Below are 20467 nucleotides of genomic sequence, written 5' to 3'. Positions count from 1 at the left end.
CAAATCTCAATAATTTTGGGACCAAGATCTTGGTACAAGTGCTCTTTTGTTTTGATCTTTTTTTAATGCATGCAGCCGAGGGTGTGGATTACATTTTTCATTTGTACTTTAGACAAAGGAAAAACTGTATAATGTTCTGGACTGTCCACCATATGATACACATTTAGACGGCTGTCTGAACCATCTTAATAAGGCCATTTGGAGCATTAGTCATTATCTGTCACCATGTGCAGCAGGTGCAGCAGGTAATCAGTGACAACCAACAGAAATTATCTCATTTTTTTATTTCAGTAATTGCAGAGAATCTTTTTAAAAAGTCCTTAGCAATTTCCTATATATGCATTTAAGTATGTGCATGTGGCTTTGTTTGCAGCCTGTGGAGATTAAAAGCTTCTCTGAACTCTAAATTCACCACAAAGTTCAGGACCAAGCCAGTATAGTTCATCATTGTGGCGGGGAGCTTCTCCTGCTCATGTGACCCTAAGCCTAATGTGATTCTGCATCTTGTGTGGGATGAAATTATTCTCCTTTGTTTATAGCCACAGGGACTGAAAACAATCTGATTTGGGGCAATATCGAGAGAGAAGATTGTACTGATTGCAGTAAAAATACAATGCTGGAGAACCTCAGCAGATCCCAATGTGGTGGTCTCTACGGTAGAGAGACTGGGCACAGACTGGGAGATCGCTTTGTTGAACACCTCGCAATAGTGTGGATCTTGCAATGGCCACTCATTTCAATTCCCCATCCCATTCCCTTGCTGACATGTCTGTCCACAGTCTCATGCACTGCTAGACTGAGATGAATTGCAAATTGGAGGAATAACACCTCATATTCCATTGAGGCACCCTCCAACCAGATGGTGTTAATATGAGCTTCTGTTTCTATTAGGGCTGAGTGGGAGAATGGATCAGCTCCTGATGGAATAGTGGAGCACACTTGGTGGACAGAATGGCCTCTTCAACCACCCACTAGACTTGGGATGAGGTTACAGCTCCTTAACAGCAACATGTATGAACAGATCAGGTCCAAGCCCAATAGATGAAGGAGGAAGGTTCTGACTAATGTAGTACAGTGCATTCTATTCCAGGGCTGAAAATTACAAATTAATTTTTCAGGTAATGAGTGCTGAAACAATTGACCTCATTCCCATAATATTCTGGTTATTTTCTTCCATTGTCACCAAAGAAATGTAAACAATTTCTTCAGAGAATTCAAAGTAACAGCAGATTATTTTCCTGCATGTGCTAACTCTTTAGATTCCAACTGACTGATGATAGCTTAAAGAACAAACTGCACATTTAGTGTTGGGTATCTTGCTCTGAATGAGATCACTGGTGCCTCCCTCCGCACTCCCCTCTCCCCCCCCCCGCCCCCACCGCCCCAATAATAGGGATCATTGTCTAAAGATGGCTCGCAAAATCGGCGAGGACCCCTTCCACTTCATACACAGTATCTTCCAGCTACTCCCGTTGGGAAAGAGATCCAGGAGTATCAGAGCCAGAACCACCAGGCTGAGGAACAGCTTTCTCCTCATGGGCAGTGAGACTGCTGAACGACTGATGAACTGCTCATAAAAACCCTCCATGACTTGACTATTTATTTGACAATGATTTACTTTTAATATTTGTGTATATGTACTGTCCATATGTATTGTTTGTCTTTATGTGTGAAATGCCTGTATGTGTGTTTGTAGTGTGTTGCACCGAGAACTGGAGAGCAATGTTTTGTCGGCTTGTGTTTATACAATCGGATGAGACAAAACTTGAATTTGACTCCCAGGGATCAAACACTTGAAGTCTTAAGAAGTTCTTCTTGCAGGCAAATGACAATCTTATCATTTGCAGGAATGAAGATTTTGAATTGGCATGGATATCCAAATTTCACACTGGCCTAATGATGGGTTTTCTTCAGGGATTTTGTTGTTGTTGGTGGTTATCCAGCAGTAGCTGCTGTCCTTGGTCTCTAATCTGTAGGTTTGGTTATGAGCCTGTAATCACATTTTCTTGCATTTTTTTTTCTGCTTATTTCCTTCTCTTTTTCCCTTCCCTTGCTTCTTCTGTCCTTCGACATGTTATCTCAACGAGGAAGAAACAGTTCATGGAAAGGGACAAAACACCCTGGTCATGTTGGTGGAACTGCGGCAGCTCTCATTTCATTTTCTGTACTCCTTCAGCAACCTTTTATTGTTTGTCGTCTGTACAAAAAAATCCCATGTGAAAGAGGGTCATGAAATCCATTAAACATTTCACCATTGCATATGCCTTGTTGCAATCTTGAAGAAGTTTATTACACACGCGGGCAATAGGTGCTTAATTTTGGTTAATAGATTCATTATTTGTTCAATTTTTTGATATTGTTTTGATAATTTATTTGGTGTGAATATTTTTAAATTTGCTCAGTAACAGGCCCTTCCGGCCCATTAACCTGTGCTTCCCAAATAACCTACAATCCCCATACATTTTCGAAGGGTGGGAAGAAACCTGAGCTCCCAAGGAAACCCCACACAGACACAGGGAGAACATACAAACTCCTTACAGACATCACCGGATTCAAACCCAGATCGCTGACGCTTCAATAGCTTTGTGCTAACCGTGTTGTCCTAAAGAGGAGCTTTAATGCCATTTAAAGCCAATCTTCATGTTAAAAAGCTTCAGTTAAATTCCAAAAAATTAATTGTCATTGTTCTCTTCAATTTTATTTAACTGCAGTGACAGGAAACATGTAGAATGGGTCAAATCATTCCTCAGCATCTGGACAGAACTTCAGGTCTACATTAAGGAGCACCACACCACTGGGCTCTCATGGAATAAGGCTGTAAGTATACCCAATATGTCTGTGCTTTCTCTGACATGGATGCCAATGGCATCACCTAATTCCGTCTCCTCTTTTTAAAAAGTATCTTAATTCCATTTTAAATGGTTCGAATTCGTAGTAAAGCCCATAGAAAGGGATTTCTTATTCTAAAGTTATTTACATGTATTCGTGGAAAAATATGATTTAAAAAGATGTTATCTGTTTTTATGATTTATTTCATAACATCACTAACTGCTTGACAAGTAGAGAAGTGCTTTTGAAATGTGGTCACTGTTGTACCATTGTGGCAGCCAAATGAACACACAGCATATTTCCATGAGAAGTAATGTGTTAGTGAACAGGTATCTGACGCACTGATGTTATTCAGGGAATTGGTGCTCTCCAAGGCACCAGCAAGATCTCCGCTGATTTTTGAAAGCATACAGGTAGTGTCTTTGCTTTATTGCCTTGCCTGAAGGACACAAGGTAGCAAGACCTTTGCACGTGAAAGCCCGTATGCACATGCACAAACTCGCATAGCATGCACACACCCCACATACACACACACACATCTTTGGCTTGGCTTCGCGGACGAAGATTTATGGAGGGGTAATGTCCACGTCAGCTGCAGGCTCGTTTGTGGCTGACAAGTCCGATGCGGGACAGGCAGACATGGTTGCAGCGGCTGCAAGGGAAAATTGGTTGGTCGGGGTTGGGTGTTGGGTTTTTCCTCCTTTGTCTTTTGTCAGTGAGGTGGGCTCTGCGGTCTTCTTCAAAGGAGGTTGCTGCCCGCCAAACTGTGAGGCGCCAAGATGCACGGTTTGAGGCGATATCAGCCCACTGGCGATGGTCAATGTGGCAGGCACCAAGAGCTTTCTTTTGGCAGTCCTTGTACCTCTTTTCTGGTGCACCTCTGTCACGGTGGCCAGTGGAGAGCTCGCCATATAACACGATCTTGGGAAGGCGATGGTCCTCCATTCTGGAGACGTGACCTACCCAGCGCAGTTGGATCTTCAGCAGAGTGGATTCGATGCTGTCGGCCTCTGCCATCTCGAGTACTTCGATGTTAGGGATGAAGTCACTCCAATGAATGTTGAGGATGGAGCGGAGACAACGCTGGTGGAAGCGTTCTAGGAGCCGTAGGTGATGCCGGTAGAGGACCCATGATTCGGAGCCGAACAGGAGTGTGGGTATGACAACAGCTCTGTATACGCTAATCTTTGTGAGGTTTTTCAGTTGGTTGTTTTTCCAGATCTTTTGTGTAGTCTTCCAAAGGCGGTATTTGCCTTGGCGAGTCTGTTGTCTATCTCGTTGTGGATCCTTGCATCCGATGAAATGGTGCAGCCGAGATAGGTAAACTGGTTGACCGTTTTGAGTTTTGTGTGCCCGATGGAGATGTGGGGGGGCTGGTAGTCATGGTGGGGAGCTGGCTGATGGAGGACCTCAGTTTTCTTCAGGCTGACTTCCAGGCCAAACATTTTGGCAGTTTCCGAAAAACAGGATGTCAAGCGCTGAAGAACTGGCTCTGAATGGGCAACTAAAGCGGCATCGACTGCAAAGAGTAGTTCACGGACAAGTTGCTCTTGTGTCTTGGTGTGAGCTTGCAGGCGCCTCAGATTGAAGAGGCTGCCATCCGTGCGGTACCGGATGTAAACAGCGTCTTCATTGTTGAGGTCTTTCATGGCTTGTTTCAGCATCATGCTGAAGAAGATTGAAAAGAGGGTTGGTGCAAGAACGCAGCCTTGCTTCACGCCATTGTTAATGGAGAAGGGTTCAGAGAGCTCATTGCTGTATCTGACCCGACCTTGTTGTTTTTCGTGCAGTTGGATAACCATGTTGAGGAACTTTGGGGGGCATCCGAGGCGCTCTAGTATTTGCCAAAGCCCTTTCCTGCTCATGGTGTCGAAGCCTTTGGTGAGGTCAACAAAGGTGATGTAGAGTCCTTTGTTTTGTTCTCTGGACTTTTCTTGGAGCTGTCTGAGGGCAAAGACCATGTCAGTAGTTCCTCTGTTTGCACGAAAGCCGCACTGTGATTCTGGGAACACATGTACACACACACACACACACACACACACACACACACACACACACACACACACACACACACACACACACACACACACACACACACACACACACACACACACCCACCCACCCACCCACCCACCCACCACGGGTTTCCTACTTAACCAACCCAGTGGTAGATAAAGATAGTTCCTTTAAGTTTCTGAGGCCTGCACCATTGATAAGATGAGCATGGATTGTGTAAGTTTGCAAAATTGACACCTCTCATTTACTCTTCATCGACTGATGTCCCTCTAAGTGCCCAGCAGCCTCAGTGCTAGTGCAGCAGGAAGGGAGCTCTATAATTTTGTAGTGCAAAGAGGTTGATTGCATTTAGCAATTCCATCATTCACTTGACAATTGAAAATGTAGCTTTGAGCATTAGAAATTCTAGCCTGATCCATACAAAACTGGACTGACAGCTTGATTTCGTGCTCACATATTTTTCAGGGAATCAAACCAGGCACAGCTAACGCAGAAGAGAGTGCTCATAATTGAGCCATCTAGGGTAAAGCAGCTCTTTATGTAGAAGGTACATAATTAGGTAAATTGTAATGTACAATATCTAATAAATGTCAATATTCAAAACACCTCGATTAATGGATCAGCAATGAAACATGTCTCAATTTCTTTAAAAGGTAACTCTAGGAAAATGGGGCATCATACAGGAGTTTAATCTGTATTTAAATGCAGGTCAAAACACTCTTGTATTCTGTACAGTAGATGGAGTTTTAGAAGCAGGTGGTCATTTTTCAAATATTCAGAGGACATATGTATCTATTTTAGAGGTCATTTTAAAGGATCAATTTCTGTTTTAATGATGCCCACGTGCATTGAGTGGCAAAATCCAAATCTTTCTCTTTCCTGGTTTTATTTCCCAGAATGTCATTTTAAAGAAGCAGGCTGTAACCACATGAATATGTAGGGAACAGAGGATGCACATTGACGTACACATCATGTTAAAGCAGCAGAGATTTCGTTATCACATTCAGCGCAGACATCTTGGGCCTGTTCAAGTTCATTATTGCTCTCCGATTGTATAAGTACAACCTGACGAAACAGCGTTCTCAGGTTCTCAGTGTAAAACATACAAACGATACATATACAGTTGAGTCCCCATTATTAAGCAACTGGCAGCTTCGAGCAACTGGCAAAAAAAAACAGAATATAAATAGGTAAAAAATATGGGAGTTTAAAAATGACACGCATTTCATTAGTTCACCAATCACGCAACTCGCAATTCAGGCAACTGGAAAATTCACTTATCCGGCATCTACCAATCCCTAGAAGTGCTGGATACCAGGGGTTTTACTGTATGCATCTATAACTATAAATAAATATTGTTTAATAAATAGGAGGGTTAGTATGAGCCATCCATTTGAGCTCTTCTGTTTTCTAAAGCAGTGTAGAGTGCAACGATGGAGATGCCCCAAGGGGGTGAAAAATTGGTTGGCTGAGGGTATTTGTAATTTTTGCTGTCCCTTGGCAGTCATGTACATGGACGTTGACTTGGCTGTACATTTATACCTGTTTATAACAGTTTAGCAGAAACGCAGCAAGACAGTACACCATGGTAAATTTCAGTTACATTTGACACCTAGACGGTAATTCCAAGCTTGGCACTGGAAGTTGTCTTGATCATTTTCAGAAATGTTTACCGGAAGGCAAGCTGCGAATGAGAAATAGTTCACAGTGCAAGGTCAGCAGTGGTTTGGATCATTTGCCCTTAATTGCTCTGGAAAAGCATTATGATTGTGTACTAAAATATAATAATGACCTAATGTTTCAGTGCCATATATTTATAAGATTACAGTTGTGGCCCAAGCACATTCTGTGGTTCACTGCCTGCTCTAAATGAAGTTACTGACAAGGATTTCAGCTTGTACTCTGGCCTGAAAATTCATCTGTGCAACTCTGTTAGAAACTCTGTAGTGTTGTCAAGCCTCATTAAGCAATTTGTGCTATTAAATTGGAAGCCCGTCTTAACACTTTTTTTCAGCTGTTTGACTCTCCTGTTTGTTTTTGGATGGGAGGGGTTGCACACACATCCACTGAGAATTTGAAAGCAGCTGTTTCCATTTGATGGTTGAGGTGCTGCATCTCGGGGTAATTCCAACTCCCTGTTTAACTTCAATGCGCAAAGCCCATTTAGGAGGAGAACATTTCACGGTGGGGTAGGAATGCCCTCGTGTGCCAAGGACTCCCTAGTGGGGAATTGAACCATCCACAGAAAATACCACAATGCACCTACTTCAGGAAAATCAAGTCATCAGGTTCTTCAGCACAGAAACAGGACAATAGCTGCAACTTGTTCATGCTGGCCAAGTTAGTCCCATGTAACTCTAACCTTTCCTATCTGTGAAGCTGTCAAATGCCTTTTGAATATGGCAATTGTTCCTGCTTCTACCACTTCCTCACAGCTTGTTCCATATATCTACCACCCTCTGTGTTCGAATGATCCCCGTAGACCCCATTTAAATCTTTTCCCCATCACCTCTCCTGGTAACAGAACCATTTGCAGTGGAATGAGAAAGCACATTGCAAACGTGGATGTCACTCTCATTACCGCAAAGGCTAACAAGCAGAAAGAAATCTCTGCATAAATGAGGAAAATAAATCTTTAGCTTAATGTAGATTGGTTCAGATTGTATTACTTTAAAACTTCCCTACATAGTCTTAAGTTACAAATTACCCATCACAAGATAATACCCTGACCTGCAGTTTGGTCCTTTGCAAAACATAAAGCATTCTAGCACAGTGCAGGCTTTTTGGTGCACGATGTTGTGCCAACCTATATAAACCTACTCAACAATCTGCACCTTCCCTACCTCTCTATTTTTCTGGCATCCATGTGCCTGTCTTTTAAAAGTTCCTATTGTTGCAACCTCTACCACCATCCCTGGCACCCACAAGTCTCTTAAAAAAAAAAGCTTACTCCTGATGTCTCCCCTAAACTTTCCAGCCCTTCACTTTGTACTGATGTCTCTGGTGTTTGCTATTCCTGGCCTGGGGAAAAAGTTGCTGGCTGTCTACCTTATCTATGCCTCATAATCTTGTAGACCTCTATTTAGTCACCTCTCATCCTTCTTCACTCCAAAGAGAGAAGCCCAAGCTCTGTTAACCTTGATTTATTAGACACATTGTCCAATCCAGGCAACATCCTAGTAATTCTCTTCTGCACCCTCTCAATAGCTTCCACATCCTTTCTGTAATGATGTGACCAGAACTGAGCACAATACAGTAAGGGGGGTATCTTCAGAGCTTTATAGGGCTGCAACATTACATCGTGACTCTTAAACTTGATCCCCTAACTGATCAAGCCCAGCGTACCATAAGCCTTCTTAACTACCCTGTCAACCTGCGTGATAACCTTGAGAGATCTATGGATTTGGACCTCAGGGTCCCTTTGTTCTTCGAAACTGATAAGAATCCTGTCATTTACCCTGTGCTCTGTCTTGATTTGACCTTCCAAAATGTGCCACTTCACACATCAAAAAGTTTTAAAATATTGGAAATCTCAGAAACTTTTAGAAGAAGTTTGTGCATCATGGTTATGTGTGTGGGTGTAAAATACTTCAAGGAGAAGGTTAAGTTGAATTGATCTGAGCTGCATCATTCTTAATTGTATTTGATTGCGGCACTGTTACATCGCGGTTAACGCAACATCTGACCCGGGTTCGAATCCATTGCTGAGAATAAGGAGTTTGTACATTCTCCCCGTGTCCATGTAGGTTTCTTCTGGGTGCTCCGGTTTCCTCCCACCCTTTAAAGCATCTGTAGGTTGAAGATCAATTGGGTGTAATTGGCCGACATGGGCTCGTGGGCCAGAAGGGCCTGATACCATCCTGTATGTCTAAATTTAAATTTAAAATTTAATTTAAAAACTAAAGGTAACCAGCTTGATGAACAGCACACAGTGTACAGACTTATCCTCTGAGGATAATGCATGGGGGTTTATCATTTGGAATTTCCTGAATTGACTTGGTAAAGTAAATAGCTGATGAATTCTCATTAAATCCCATTAACAATGGAAATAAAAAATAAGCAAGCTTGCATCTTTCCTTCCTATTCATTGACTCAGACTTTACGGTGACGACTTGACCACAGAAAGAATAATGTAGAAAAATTCCCTTTAAGAGCAAGATTCCCAAACCTGAAAATGCAGAATTTGTCATTAAAGCAGTAAATAACAGGAAATATTCCAGCAGGTTATTTCCCATGGTGGGAGAGTTTAGGACAAGATGGCACAATTTTAGAATTAAAATGCATCCACTTAGAACAGAGATGCGGAGGAATTTCTTCAGCCGGAAGGTGGTAAATCTGTGGAGTTTGTAGCCACAGGCGGTTGTGGAGGCCAGATCATTGGGTTTATTTAAGGCAGAAGTTGATAGTTTCCTGATTAGCCAGAGCATCAAAGGCTATGGGGAGAAGGGCGAACAATGGGGCAGAATGGGAAAATGGATCAACTCATGCTTAAATGGTGGGGCAGACTTGATGGACTGAACAGCCTATTTCTCTCCTGTGTCTTTTGTCTTTTTGTGTTAACTTTGATCCCATCCAAGAAAAGCAACGAATTAACACCTCAAGGATGGGTGAAAGTAGAAAAAAAAGAAAATGCTGTGAGTGGGAAAAGGAATTAATGTTTCAAGTCAATGACCTTCAATAGATCTTTTGCTCTTTTAGACTATAACAAAGCCTTTAATTTTAGCATGGAGGTAAATAAGAAAATCTGCAGGTGCTGGGGTCTAGTGTAGTACACCAAAGTGCTTTAGAACCTCAGCAGGTCACACAGCTTCCTGAACTCGATAGACTCAGGATCAGTACCCATGGATTGGAGGGTAGCTAATGTTACCCCACTATTTAAAAAGGGGGGTTGAGAAAAAGCGGGAAATTATAGGCCAGTGAGCCTTACATCAGTAGTGGGCAAAATGATGGAATCCATATTAAGGATGTAATAGCGGAGCATATGACTAACAGAGAAGGGATCGGACGGAGTCAACATGGATTTACAAAAGGCAAATCGTGCTTGACAAATCTATTGGAATTCTTTGAGATGGTGACAGGTAAAATAGATGGGGGAGAGCCAGTGGATGTGGTGTACCTGGACTTCCAAAAGGCCTTCGATAAGTTTCCGCATAAACGACTGGCTTACAAAATCAAGGCTCATGGGATTGGGGGCAAAGTATTGATGTGGATTGAGAACTGGCTGGCAGGTAGAAGACAGAGAGTTGGGATAAATGGCTCGTTTTCTGAGTGGCAGGCGGTGACCAGTGGGGTGCCACAGGGATCTGTACTGGGACCCCAGCTGTTCACAATTTACATTAATGATCTGGATGAGGGGATTGGATGTAATATCTCCAAATTTGCAGATGACACTAAGCTAGGAGGGGTTGTGTGCACAGAAGAGGGGGTCAGGAAGTTCCAGTGTGATTTGGATAAATTGAGGGACTGGGTAGATACATAGCAAATGCACTACAATGTGGATAAATGTGAGGTTATCTACTTTGGTAATACAAACCGGAGGGCAGATTACTATTTGAATGGCAATAGATTAAGAGATGGGGAAGTGCAGAAAGACCTAGGGGTATTTGTACACCAGTCTCTGAAGGCGAGCATGCAGGTACAGCAGGCGGTTAAAAAGGCAAATGATATGTTGGCCTTCATATCAAGAGGATTTGAGTATAGGAACAAGGATACCTTACTGCAGCTGTACAGGGCCTTGGTGAGACCACACCTGGAGTATTGTGTGCAGTTTTGGTCACCTTATCTAAGGAAGGATGTTCTTGCAATGGAGGGAGTGCAGAGGTGATTCACCAGGCTGATACCTGGAATGGCAGGAATGACTTATGAGGAAAGATTGCGCAAATTGGAATTGTACTCCCTGGAGTTTAGAAGATTGAGAGGGGATCTCATAGAGATCTGTAAAATTCTGGCAGGACTGGACAGAATGGATGCAGATGGGATGTTTCCAATGATGGGAAAATCCAGAACCCGGGGCCATGGTTTGTGGATAATAGGCAAACCATTTAGGACCGAGATGAGGAGGAATTTCTTTACCCAGAGGGAGGTGAATCAGTGGAATTCATTGCCACAAAGGGCAGTAGAGGCAGGTTCATTAAATATATTTAAGAGGGAATTAGATATATTTATTCAGTATAAGGGTGTTAAAGGTTACGGAGAGAAGGCGGGGACGGGGTACTGAACTTTAAGATCAGCCATGATCTCGTTGAATGGCGGAGCAGGCTCGAAGGGTCGAATGACCTACTCCTGCTCCTATCTTCTATGTTTCTATGTTTCTAGGAAGTGAAAGATTCAAGGTTCCTTTGTAATATTACACTAAATTGCCTTCTGTTTGCCGTAAGGAAGATTAAAAGTCATCATTCGTATTGCTTGGCACCGCTTAAAGTCATAAAGAAAGAGAAGCAAAAGAGAGTCCCTTCAGAGTCACTGAGTTTCCGTGGATTTACCTCCTGTGTTCCCACATCCTCTGTGGCTGCACAGATTCCTGTTCGATCCATCAGCAACCTGAGCTCCAGATTCAAACCTCTGACATGATCAGGAAGACTTCAGCAACCAAGGTCCTTTGGGAGCCCTTTGCCCTCAGCATCCTCTCGAATCCAGGCTCCACCGATACTTGGTTCCCATGAGCTAGTCTTTAGCAGCCCACAGCATGTGCGGGTCCCCTGACTGCAAGTCGCCCACAGCCTGTGTGGGTCCCTGAGCCCCTTGCTGGTCCACTACTGTGGTCTCCATCATGTAGGGTCATCTCCTCTGCTTCTCCTCGGGGAGGAGGGGGTTTCCCCATCTCTGGTGCCCTACGCTGGTCCACTGCCTCCCTGGTCTGAGTACAGGCACTGCCATCTTGGTTAGAGACGTGCGGTTGCAAGATTTTGGTCTGAGTCTGAGTCTGAGTCATCCACTGTGTTAATCTATTCTGAGCAAGTACTTTCTTCAATAAAATAGCACAGTGGTACGATAAAGAAATAGCCAAGCAGAAGCCTGCATTGAGAAGATATTGTTAATTATACAAAGCTAATGTGGTTATGTACACCTGGGGCCCTGACAAAACACAACAGATGCTGTTGAAGAGTTTATTTTCCTGGTAAATAATTCCTACTAAGCAATTCTTTGTTTGCTCTGTAAAGTCCTTTTACAGCCCAAAAACCTAGTCGGCTGCTGTTCAGCTGGCTAACTTGCCAGGGTTGAATGTCACTGGCTGATGTGCTCAATTAAAACAGGTGTTCTCATAATGGGACAGTGAGTGCGTACTCACTTCATTCTGTTTTCAGTGAAGAAATGGCAGAACAAAAGATCTATGTCTAACGTTGCTGTACACCTGCTTAGTGGAGCATATTGGACGAAGAGCTAAGTCCCCGTTTGTTCTGCAAGGCTTTAATTTTCCAAAAGATTAGAAATTCATGAAAAATAACGTAATACACAAAAAATACTCAAATGCTTCCAAAAGTATTAGATATATTTTATATATTAGATATATTTTTAAAACTGGTAGATTTAACAAAAGACACTTTTCTTTCTTTTTAAAATGAAGGACTTGTACAAACAAAAATATAGTATTCGATAAGATAGTATGGACAGTTTCATAAATTAAACACCGCTAAAATATTCTGTATATCACTATCATAAATAAATTGTAAATCATATCCATCATTCATATTCTAAATAATATATTCTTTTTTAAAAAAAAACTAATAATACAAAAAAAAGGAAAGAAGAAAATAGTAGAGGAGAAAAACTCAAACCCTGTACCGAACTGCATTGCCAGATGCTATATATGACTGGTATTAAAAGATAAATGAAGGTTTAAAAAAACCCAATTAATATAAGGAACGTGGAAAAGATACAAATCAAATAGTTTAATTACATTGGAGTAAAATTATAAAGTAAGATAGTGAGTCATAAATGATCCCCATAACTTCTGGAATCTTAGATCTGAATTATTAATTGAATAATGATTCTTTTTCCTATACAAACAGGACGCGATGTCCCCCAACCACTGACCATGAGTAGGCGGGGCAACATCCTTCCACTTGAGTAAAATCGCATGGCTCGCCAAAAGGGGGGAAAAAGAAACTTTAAAGGTCTATTTAAAATATAAAATAAAACTTTTGGTCACTCAAACCACAAACACTTTATTTGGTTTGGTGTTGATTTTATATAAAAAAAAAGCACCCTTGATGAGACAAGTGGACGTTGTCACAGAAGAGGTGAACTCAAGGGTCATTATTGTGTCCAAGTGTTTTGGCCACCACTAACACATTATATGGCGTGCCTCACCTTGCACCATGCGGTGTGTGGAGAAGACAGTCTCAAGGACAGAGACAGTGGATCAGTGGAATGAGTCGGAGCCTCGGTTACAGTTCATCGTTGAATTAGTTCCTCCTCAGGGTTCAAGGTGAATGTCAGATCAGGGCATCAGCTCAGAGTTTGATTTGAGTTAGGGGCAGTCAAAAGACAGTGGGAGACAGATTCTAGGGGGATGTGAGATTGATGTTGGCGGTCTGCACAATATAAGGTGGGGCTTGCTCAAACGAGGAAATTGAGCAAGAGTGAGCTCCAGTGTGGCACCAGTTCTGGGAGATGCACCACTAAAAGTAAAAACACCATGCTGGAGAAACTCAGCAGGTCAAACAGTGACCTTTACATAGCAAAGATAAAGATACATAACTGACGTTTTGGGCTTGAGCCCTTCATCGAGATACCTACATTGGAGAGACTGGGGACAGACTGGGAGATCATTTCGCTGAGCACCTTCCTTCTGTCCGCATCATTGACAGGGATCTCTCAGTGGCCAACCATTTCAGTTCTCTGCCCCACTCCCGCATTGGCATGTCTGTCCATGGTCTCATACTGTCAAACCAAGACCACCCCGTAAATTCGAAGAGCAACACCTGGGCACTCTCCAATCAGTTGGTATTGACATGAAATTCTCTGGTTTCTGCTAGCTTCCTCCCTCTCTTCGCTCTCCCTCTGACTTCTTTCCTCCAGCTCTTCACCCTTTTCCCTTTCTATACACAGAGCCATCCCCCTTCGCCTGTTACCTCCTGACTGTGGGCCTGTGCTCCATCCCTGCCCCTCTTCCCCCACCATTTTATTCAGGCACCTGCCAACATTTTGCTCACACCTTGATGAAGGGCTCAAGCCTGAAATGTTGGTTATGTATCTTTATCTTTGCTGTACTCGCCTGCTGAGTTTCTCCAGCACCGTGTGTTTACTCCAATCATGGTGTCTGCAGATTTTCGTGTTTTACTCCTTTCATTGTGAGGATTACTTTGTCAATGTCTGATGCAGCTATTGCGTCATTCACTTGTACACAATGCAGTTTGACACAAAAATGGTCATCTGGGAAATTGTCAGGTGAGTCCCAATTTCTACGCTTGCACCAATATTGTTTTACACTAACTAATCTTTTCTTTAATATTCCTTATGCCTTTTTTTTCCTTCATTCTATTAGCAAGCAGTACCATCTGTGTTCTGCAAGAATGTTCAGATTTAAGTTCATTTGTCATCTGATTGTACCAGTACAACCTGACGAAAGAGGATTCTCTAGTCCACGGTGCAAAGTCACATATAGACGTGTATATAGGTATACATAGTAAAATACAAAAGTCGCAAACGCAGTGATTGAAGTAAAAACGATACTGGAGAAACTCAGTTGGTCAAACAGTGTACATTTTATAGCAAAGACAAAGATATGTAACCGACGTTTCAGGCTTGAGCCCCTCATCAAGGTATGAGCAAAACGTAGACAGGCACCCGAACAAAATGGTGGGGTTGGGGAGGAGCACAGGCCCACAGGCAACAGGTAATAAATGGGGGATAAGGGAGAAAGGACAACAGAGAATAGGAGGGGGGATGGCTCTGTGAATGGAGAGGGAAGGGGGTGGAGACCTGGAGGAAAGGGATGGGGAAGAGAGGGAGAACAGGGAGTGGTCCTGCAGGAACCGGAGAAGTTTTTGTTAAAGCCACCCGGTGCAACCGGGTGCACAGACAGAATATTAAGTGTTGCTCCTCCAATTTATGGGTGTCCTTGATTTGGCAGTGCATGAAGCCATGGCTCCAAGGCTCCAATAGCTCAATGGTTGGAGCACTGGTCTTGTAAACCAGAGATCGCGAGTTTGTTTCTCACTGGGGCAGGGATCTCTGAGGGGCACTGGACAAACTGGTGATTCTGTCTTCCTTACGGTGGACAAAGTTAAAGAATTTCATGTATGTTACATTCCAAGTGTAGTATTACGTGACAATAATGGAACCTTTACCATGAACAGACATGTCAATGCGGAAGTGAGACGCAGAATTGATGTGGTTGACTGCTGGGAAATCTCTTTCATTGGTGCAAACATAGTGAAGGTGCTCAGAGAAGTGATCTCCCAGTCTGCTCCCAGTTTCTCCAATGTAGAGGCCACAACGTGAGCACTAGATGCACTAGATGGCCCCTGCAGATTCACAAGGGAAGTGTTGCTTCACTTGTAAGGACCATTTGGGGCCCTGAATGGTGGTGAAGGAGGAAGTGTGGGCACAAGTCTGGCACTTCCTTTGGCTGCAGGGGAAGGTGGATGAGGGAATCAGGGAGGGGTCCCTATGGAAGGCAGAGAGGATAGGGAAGGGGAAGATGTGTCCGGTGGTGAGTCGCGTTGTAGGTGATGGAAATTGTGGAGAATAATGTGTTGGAGGCGGAGGTGGGTGGGATGGTAGGTTTGTTGTGTCTAGGGGTAGAGAGGCAGGGCAGTAAGGGCTAAGTTGCTGGTAGTGGAGGGGAAGCCACATTTTTTTGAAGGAGGACATCGTGGATGATCTTGACTAGAATGGGATGAAAATGGACATTGGACTGCAGGGAGCCGTGTGTTACCAGTGGAACACGCTGAAAGGGAGCGGATCCGAGTGGATGCTATAGAGTTGGGGAGGCATAGAGTTTCAGACATGGCTGAGAGAAGGAGGCTGAGCCACCTGCATCGTTGGAGGCTGGCAGTTCTTCAGCTCTTTGAAGCGTTGTCGGAGGCGACTACTGTCGGACTGAATGGAAAGGATGAACACCGGGGTCGGAGATGGCGTCCAATGCAATGAGTATTGCAGAGCCTTGCTGGGCTCAGAGGTCGGGAGAGGCGTGCCTGGACCTCATGGATAAATGGAGGACTTGAGGCTATGATGTCTGGGCCTCACGGGAAGGACAGTGCCAGAGGGCTCGGGTCCCATGAACTTGTGACTCTGTGGTAGTTGGGTTCTCTACTGCTGGTGGACTTAACATCTGTGGAGGGGTCGGTAACACGACCTGTTGAAGGTTGGACAAACAGAACCCGCAGCAGCCCCCTCAGGCTCGGGCAACATCTTTCTTCACCCATAACTGGTGGAGATTTTATAACATCTTGCTGTAACCTGTTTCCTTGTACTGTTGTCTGGTTTCTGATAATTGATTGTATTGTTTTGTTCGGCAGTTTTTCTATCGGGTCAGGGGAACACTATCTTGGTTTTAATAAATGATATTCTGACCTGATACCTGATCTTCTTGGGAGCAGATGTGACAGAGACAGAGGAGTTTGGAGAAAGGAATAAAATGCTTACAGGGGACTAGGTGTGAAGAAGTGTAATCGAGGTAGTTGTGGGAGTTGGTGGTGTTTTTACATTTACGTAGTATATATGTACATATATTATGTGTATGAATTGTAACTTTTCAGTTCAGCCTAGGACAATGTTCACTTGCCACTTCACACCAAATCCTGTGGCCTTTTCCAGGGCCAAAAGGTAACTTTAATTTTATGGTTGGACCCCTTCCAGGGTTGGTCTGATTGTTGACCCGGTGCACTTCAGCTAATTTATAAGCAGTATCCAACTGAATAAAAATTTCTTTCTTTCCAATTTATAAAACGGCTTAAATCTGGTGTTTAAAAATAAATGTAGGTATCAATGGAGTGTGTAAAATCTCACACCCAGCGAATTTGGAAGGTTACCACATCACAGCCATACAATCGCAGAACTCACTAAACCTATTTCCGTGGACAAGTGATAAATAGGAGAGGAATCCTGAGTTCATTTGGTACCATGGAGCTTGGAAGAGTGAAGGTGTTTATCTTCCAACATTTGAGATCCTAAGGGGCTGGGGGTTTGGCAGGATAGATATTTAGATCTTTTCACCAGCGGGGCAGTCATGAACATGGGCACAGAGCTACAAGGTATGGGGAAGGAGGTGTAGAGGGAACTGAATCTCTTGAATTCTCTGCCTCGAGGGGATGGTAGAGGCAGAACCATTAAATATATTTAATGGATAAAGTCAAATATTTGGAGGATCGAGGGGAAAAAATGGCAGTGCATGAGGTTGCAGTGGCCACTTTGGCTCCTCACAACGGCAAAATCCCCAACCCAGTATATTTTGCACTGAGGACCAGAGAACGCTGTTTCGACAGGTTGCACTTGTGCAATCAGATGACCATGAACTTACACTGAAGGCTAATGGAGAACTGGCACCAAAGAAGAGCTGAACCCAGCATTTTTCCAAGAAAAGTCCAGGATGATGGGTGTGAGGCTGGAAAAAATAAGATTGTTGTGGAGTAGGTTTACATTGGTCAGCACAACATCATGGGCTGAAGGGCCTGTACTCTGCTGGAATGTTCTGTGTTCTAAAAATATGGAACATCAAGGCTGGCTTGAGGGGATCTGGTGGCCTACTCTTGATGGCTTCATTCAAGGTGTTTGCTTCCTGCCGTTATAATCAGATTGTAGTACATCTTGTGGAGCTAATTTGGGTCTGCCAACAGCTAACATCCTTCATCAGTCCATGATGCTTGTGCCTCCAATATTGGAGCAGTGACCAGCTGAGGTAAAGAGTTTCCTTGGTGCGTGCACCTCGAGAGATGATGAGCCACCGGGACAAGGTTTAGAGAGATGGGGAAGATAAAGTAAACGTCAGTTGCAACTTCATTGGGTGGGACGGCTGACAACCAGAACAAATCTGTTGCTTGTGTTTTTTTTCCTCCGATAAGGTGAGCAATTCCAAAGAAGTCTTTTGTACTTGCTGCTGCGTTGTGTTTAGCATAACACTGTTACAGCACCAGCAATCTGGGTACGAATCCGGCACTTGCATTCTTCCTGTGTTGGCATTGGTTTCCTCCCACCCTTCACCGCTTTGGGGCTGTACAGTTAGTTTAGGGTTAGCGCAATGCTGTCATGGCACCAGCAATCGGAACCTGAGTTTGAATCCTGCATTGTCTGTAAGGAGTTTGTATATTCTCTCTCTGTCTGTGGGCTCCAGTTATCTCCCACCATTTGAAATGTACCAGGGGTTGTAGGTTAATTGGGTGTAATTGGGCGACACGGGAACATAGGCCAGCATGGCCTGTAACCGTGCTGTACATTTAAATTTAAAACATACAGGGGTTGTAGGTTAATTGGCTATAATTGGGCAACACGGGGTCGTAGGTCGGCATGGCCTGTAACTGCTGTATGTTTAAATTTAAAACATACAGGAGTTGTAGGTTAAATGGGTGTTATTGGGTGGCATGGGCTAGTGGGCCATGCTATTTGTCTACATTTAAATGTAAATTTCCTGGATAATATTGTGGGTGAGGAGCACAATTTGGTCTGGACCCTCCCTTTGGCAAGGGAGGGGTGGGTGTGGGATGTAGGGCACTCCGAAATGTCATACAAATAACAAATGAACTGACAGCTACTGTGAGCCCTGAGATCAATCTGGTGAACAGCTGTTGCAGACACAAACAGCTGAGGTAATCCTATAAAGCCCTGGCTTTTGCAGATGACGATACACAGTCGCCTGATAAGCCCCAGCCACTCTTTATATCAGGGCCTTCAATTGTTTCTTGGCCCCAGGCACTGAGCTCTGATTTCCATGCATCAGGGTCTTTAGGAGTAGGTGGGGGGCAGTTTGATGGGCTGCATCCGATGCACTAACTCCCAAGGACAAGTAAATCCAAACTGGACACTTTAAATTTTTGAAATTTTATACAGTAAAACCCCTGTTATCTGGAATTCAAGCAACCGGCAACCTAAAACAACTGGCAAAAAAAAAACATTGTGGTAAACAAATAGAAAAAAATGCAGAAGTTTAAAATTGGCACCCCTAGAGGCTAGTGCACCAATCATGCAACTTGCAATCTCAAGCAATCGGCAAATTCACTTATCCAGCATCTACCAGTCCCCATAGGTGCCAGATACTAGGAGGTTTTAGTGTATACAGCATGGTCGAAGCCAATTCCAGCAATTGAAACCTGTGCCGCTCAGTTAACGTAGAACCCCCGTACATTTCAGAGAGTGGGAGGAAACTGGAGAACCCAGGGAAAATCCATGAAGACATAGTCAAGTTCGAACCTGAGTCATTGGCATTATATAGGGTCATGCTTACCAATATACTAACCATGCTGCCTAGCTGCAGATTGACTAACCAATAACATACGTGATGCATAATACACATCAGTTTTACATTACTTCTGACACTGAGAGGTTGCCAGACCCTTGTGGCCAATTGGATTTAGTGATGGAATGGTGGGCTGGGAGGAGCTGACTAGACTCTTGAAGCCTTTGGCATCAAGGCATTCTGGGAGCCCTTCCACCCAATATCTTGTTAAAGATATTGAACAATATATGACAGTTGAATAGAACTTGCATTTCAATATACTGATCTGAAATGACAGGGGCCCGTGGATATAAGCTCCAATGGGATGAGTCAAATTTTCAACTGCTACAGTTATTTTTTTAGACTTGCAGCACGGTAACAGGCCCTTCTGGCCCAGTTATCCCAATTCACCCACAACCCCCGTAAGTTTTTGAAGGGTAGGATGAAATCGGAGCACCTGAAGGAAATCCACACAGTCACGGTGAGAACTTACAAATTGCTTACTGACAGCACTGGATTCAAACCCGGGTCACTGGTGCTGTGATATCTTTGGCTTGGCTTCGCGGACGAAGATTTATGGAGGGGGTAAAAAAGTCCACGTCAGCTGCAGGCTCGTTTGTGTCTGACCAGTCCGATGCGGGACAGGCAGACACGATTGCAGCGGTTGCAAGGGAAAATTGGTTGGTTGGGGTTGGGTGTTGGGTTTTTCCTCCTTTGCCTTTTGTCAGTGAGGTGGGCTCTGCGGTCTTCTTCAAAGGAGGCTGCTGCCCGCCAAACTGTGAGGCGCCAAGATGCACGGTTTGAGGCGTTATCAGCCCACTGGCGGTGGTCAATGTGGCAGGCACCAAGAGATTTCTTTAGGCAGTCCTTGTACCTTTTCTTTGGTGCACCTCTGTCACGGTGGCCAGTGGAGAGCTCGCCATATAATACGATCTTGGGAAGGCGATGGTCCTCCATTCTGGAGACGTGACCCATCCAGCGCAGCTGGATCTTCAGCAGCGTGGACTCGATGCTGTCGACCTCTGCCATCTCGAGTACCTCGACGTTAGGGGTGTGAGCGCTCCAATGGATGTTGAGGATGGAGCGGAGACAACGCTGGTGGAAGCGTTCTAGGAGCCGTAGGTGGTGCCGGTAGAGGACCCATGATTCGGAGCCGAACAGGAGTGTGGGTATGACAACGGCTCTGTATACGCTTATCTTTGTGAGGTTTTTCGGTTGGTCGGGTCAGATACAGCAATGAGCTCTCTG

At 43.9% G+C, this 20467-nt stretch overlaps 1 protein-coding gene across 3 annotated transcripts in view; it reads left to right on the top strand.

The window, feature by feature from the left end:
* The window catches only part of LOC138748361 (adenylyl cyclase-associated protein 2-like), a 224855-nt gene that overhangs the window by 156248 nt on the left and 48140 nt on the right, over positions 1–20467 (top strand). For all 3 annotated transcript variants that reach the window (XM_069908429.1, XM_069908420.1, XM_069908412.1), the window contains one exon: positions 2712–2817. In XM_069908429.1, coding sequence (XP_069764530.1) covers positions 2712–2817 — 106 coding nt within the window. The remainder of the gene's footprint in view (positions 1–2711; positions 2818–20467) is intronic.

Source organism: Narcine bancroftii, chromosome 1 (genome assembly GCF_036971445.1).
Source record: "Narcine bancroftii isolate sNarBan1 chromosome 1, sNarBan1.hap1, whole genome shotgun sequence".
Taxonomy (NCBI): Eukaryota; Metazoa; Chordata; class Chondrichthyes; order Torpediniformes; family Narcinidae; genus Narcine; species Narcine bancroftii.
This window is presented reverse-complemented; position numbering and strand designations above follow the sequence as displayed.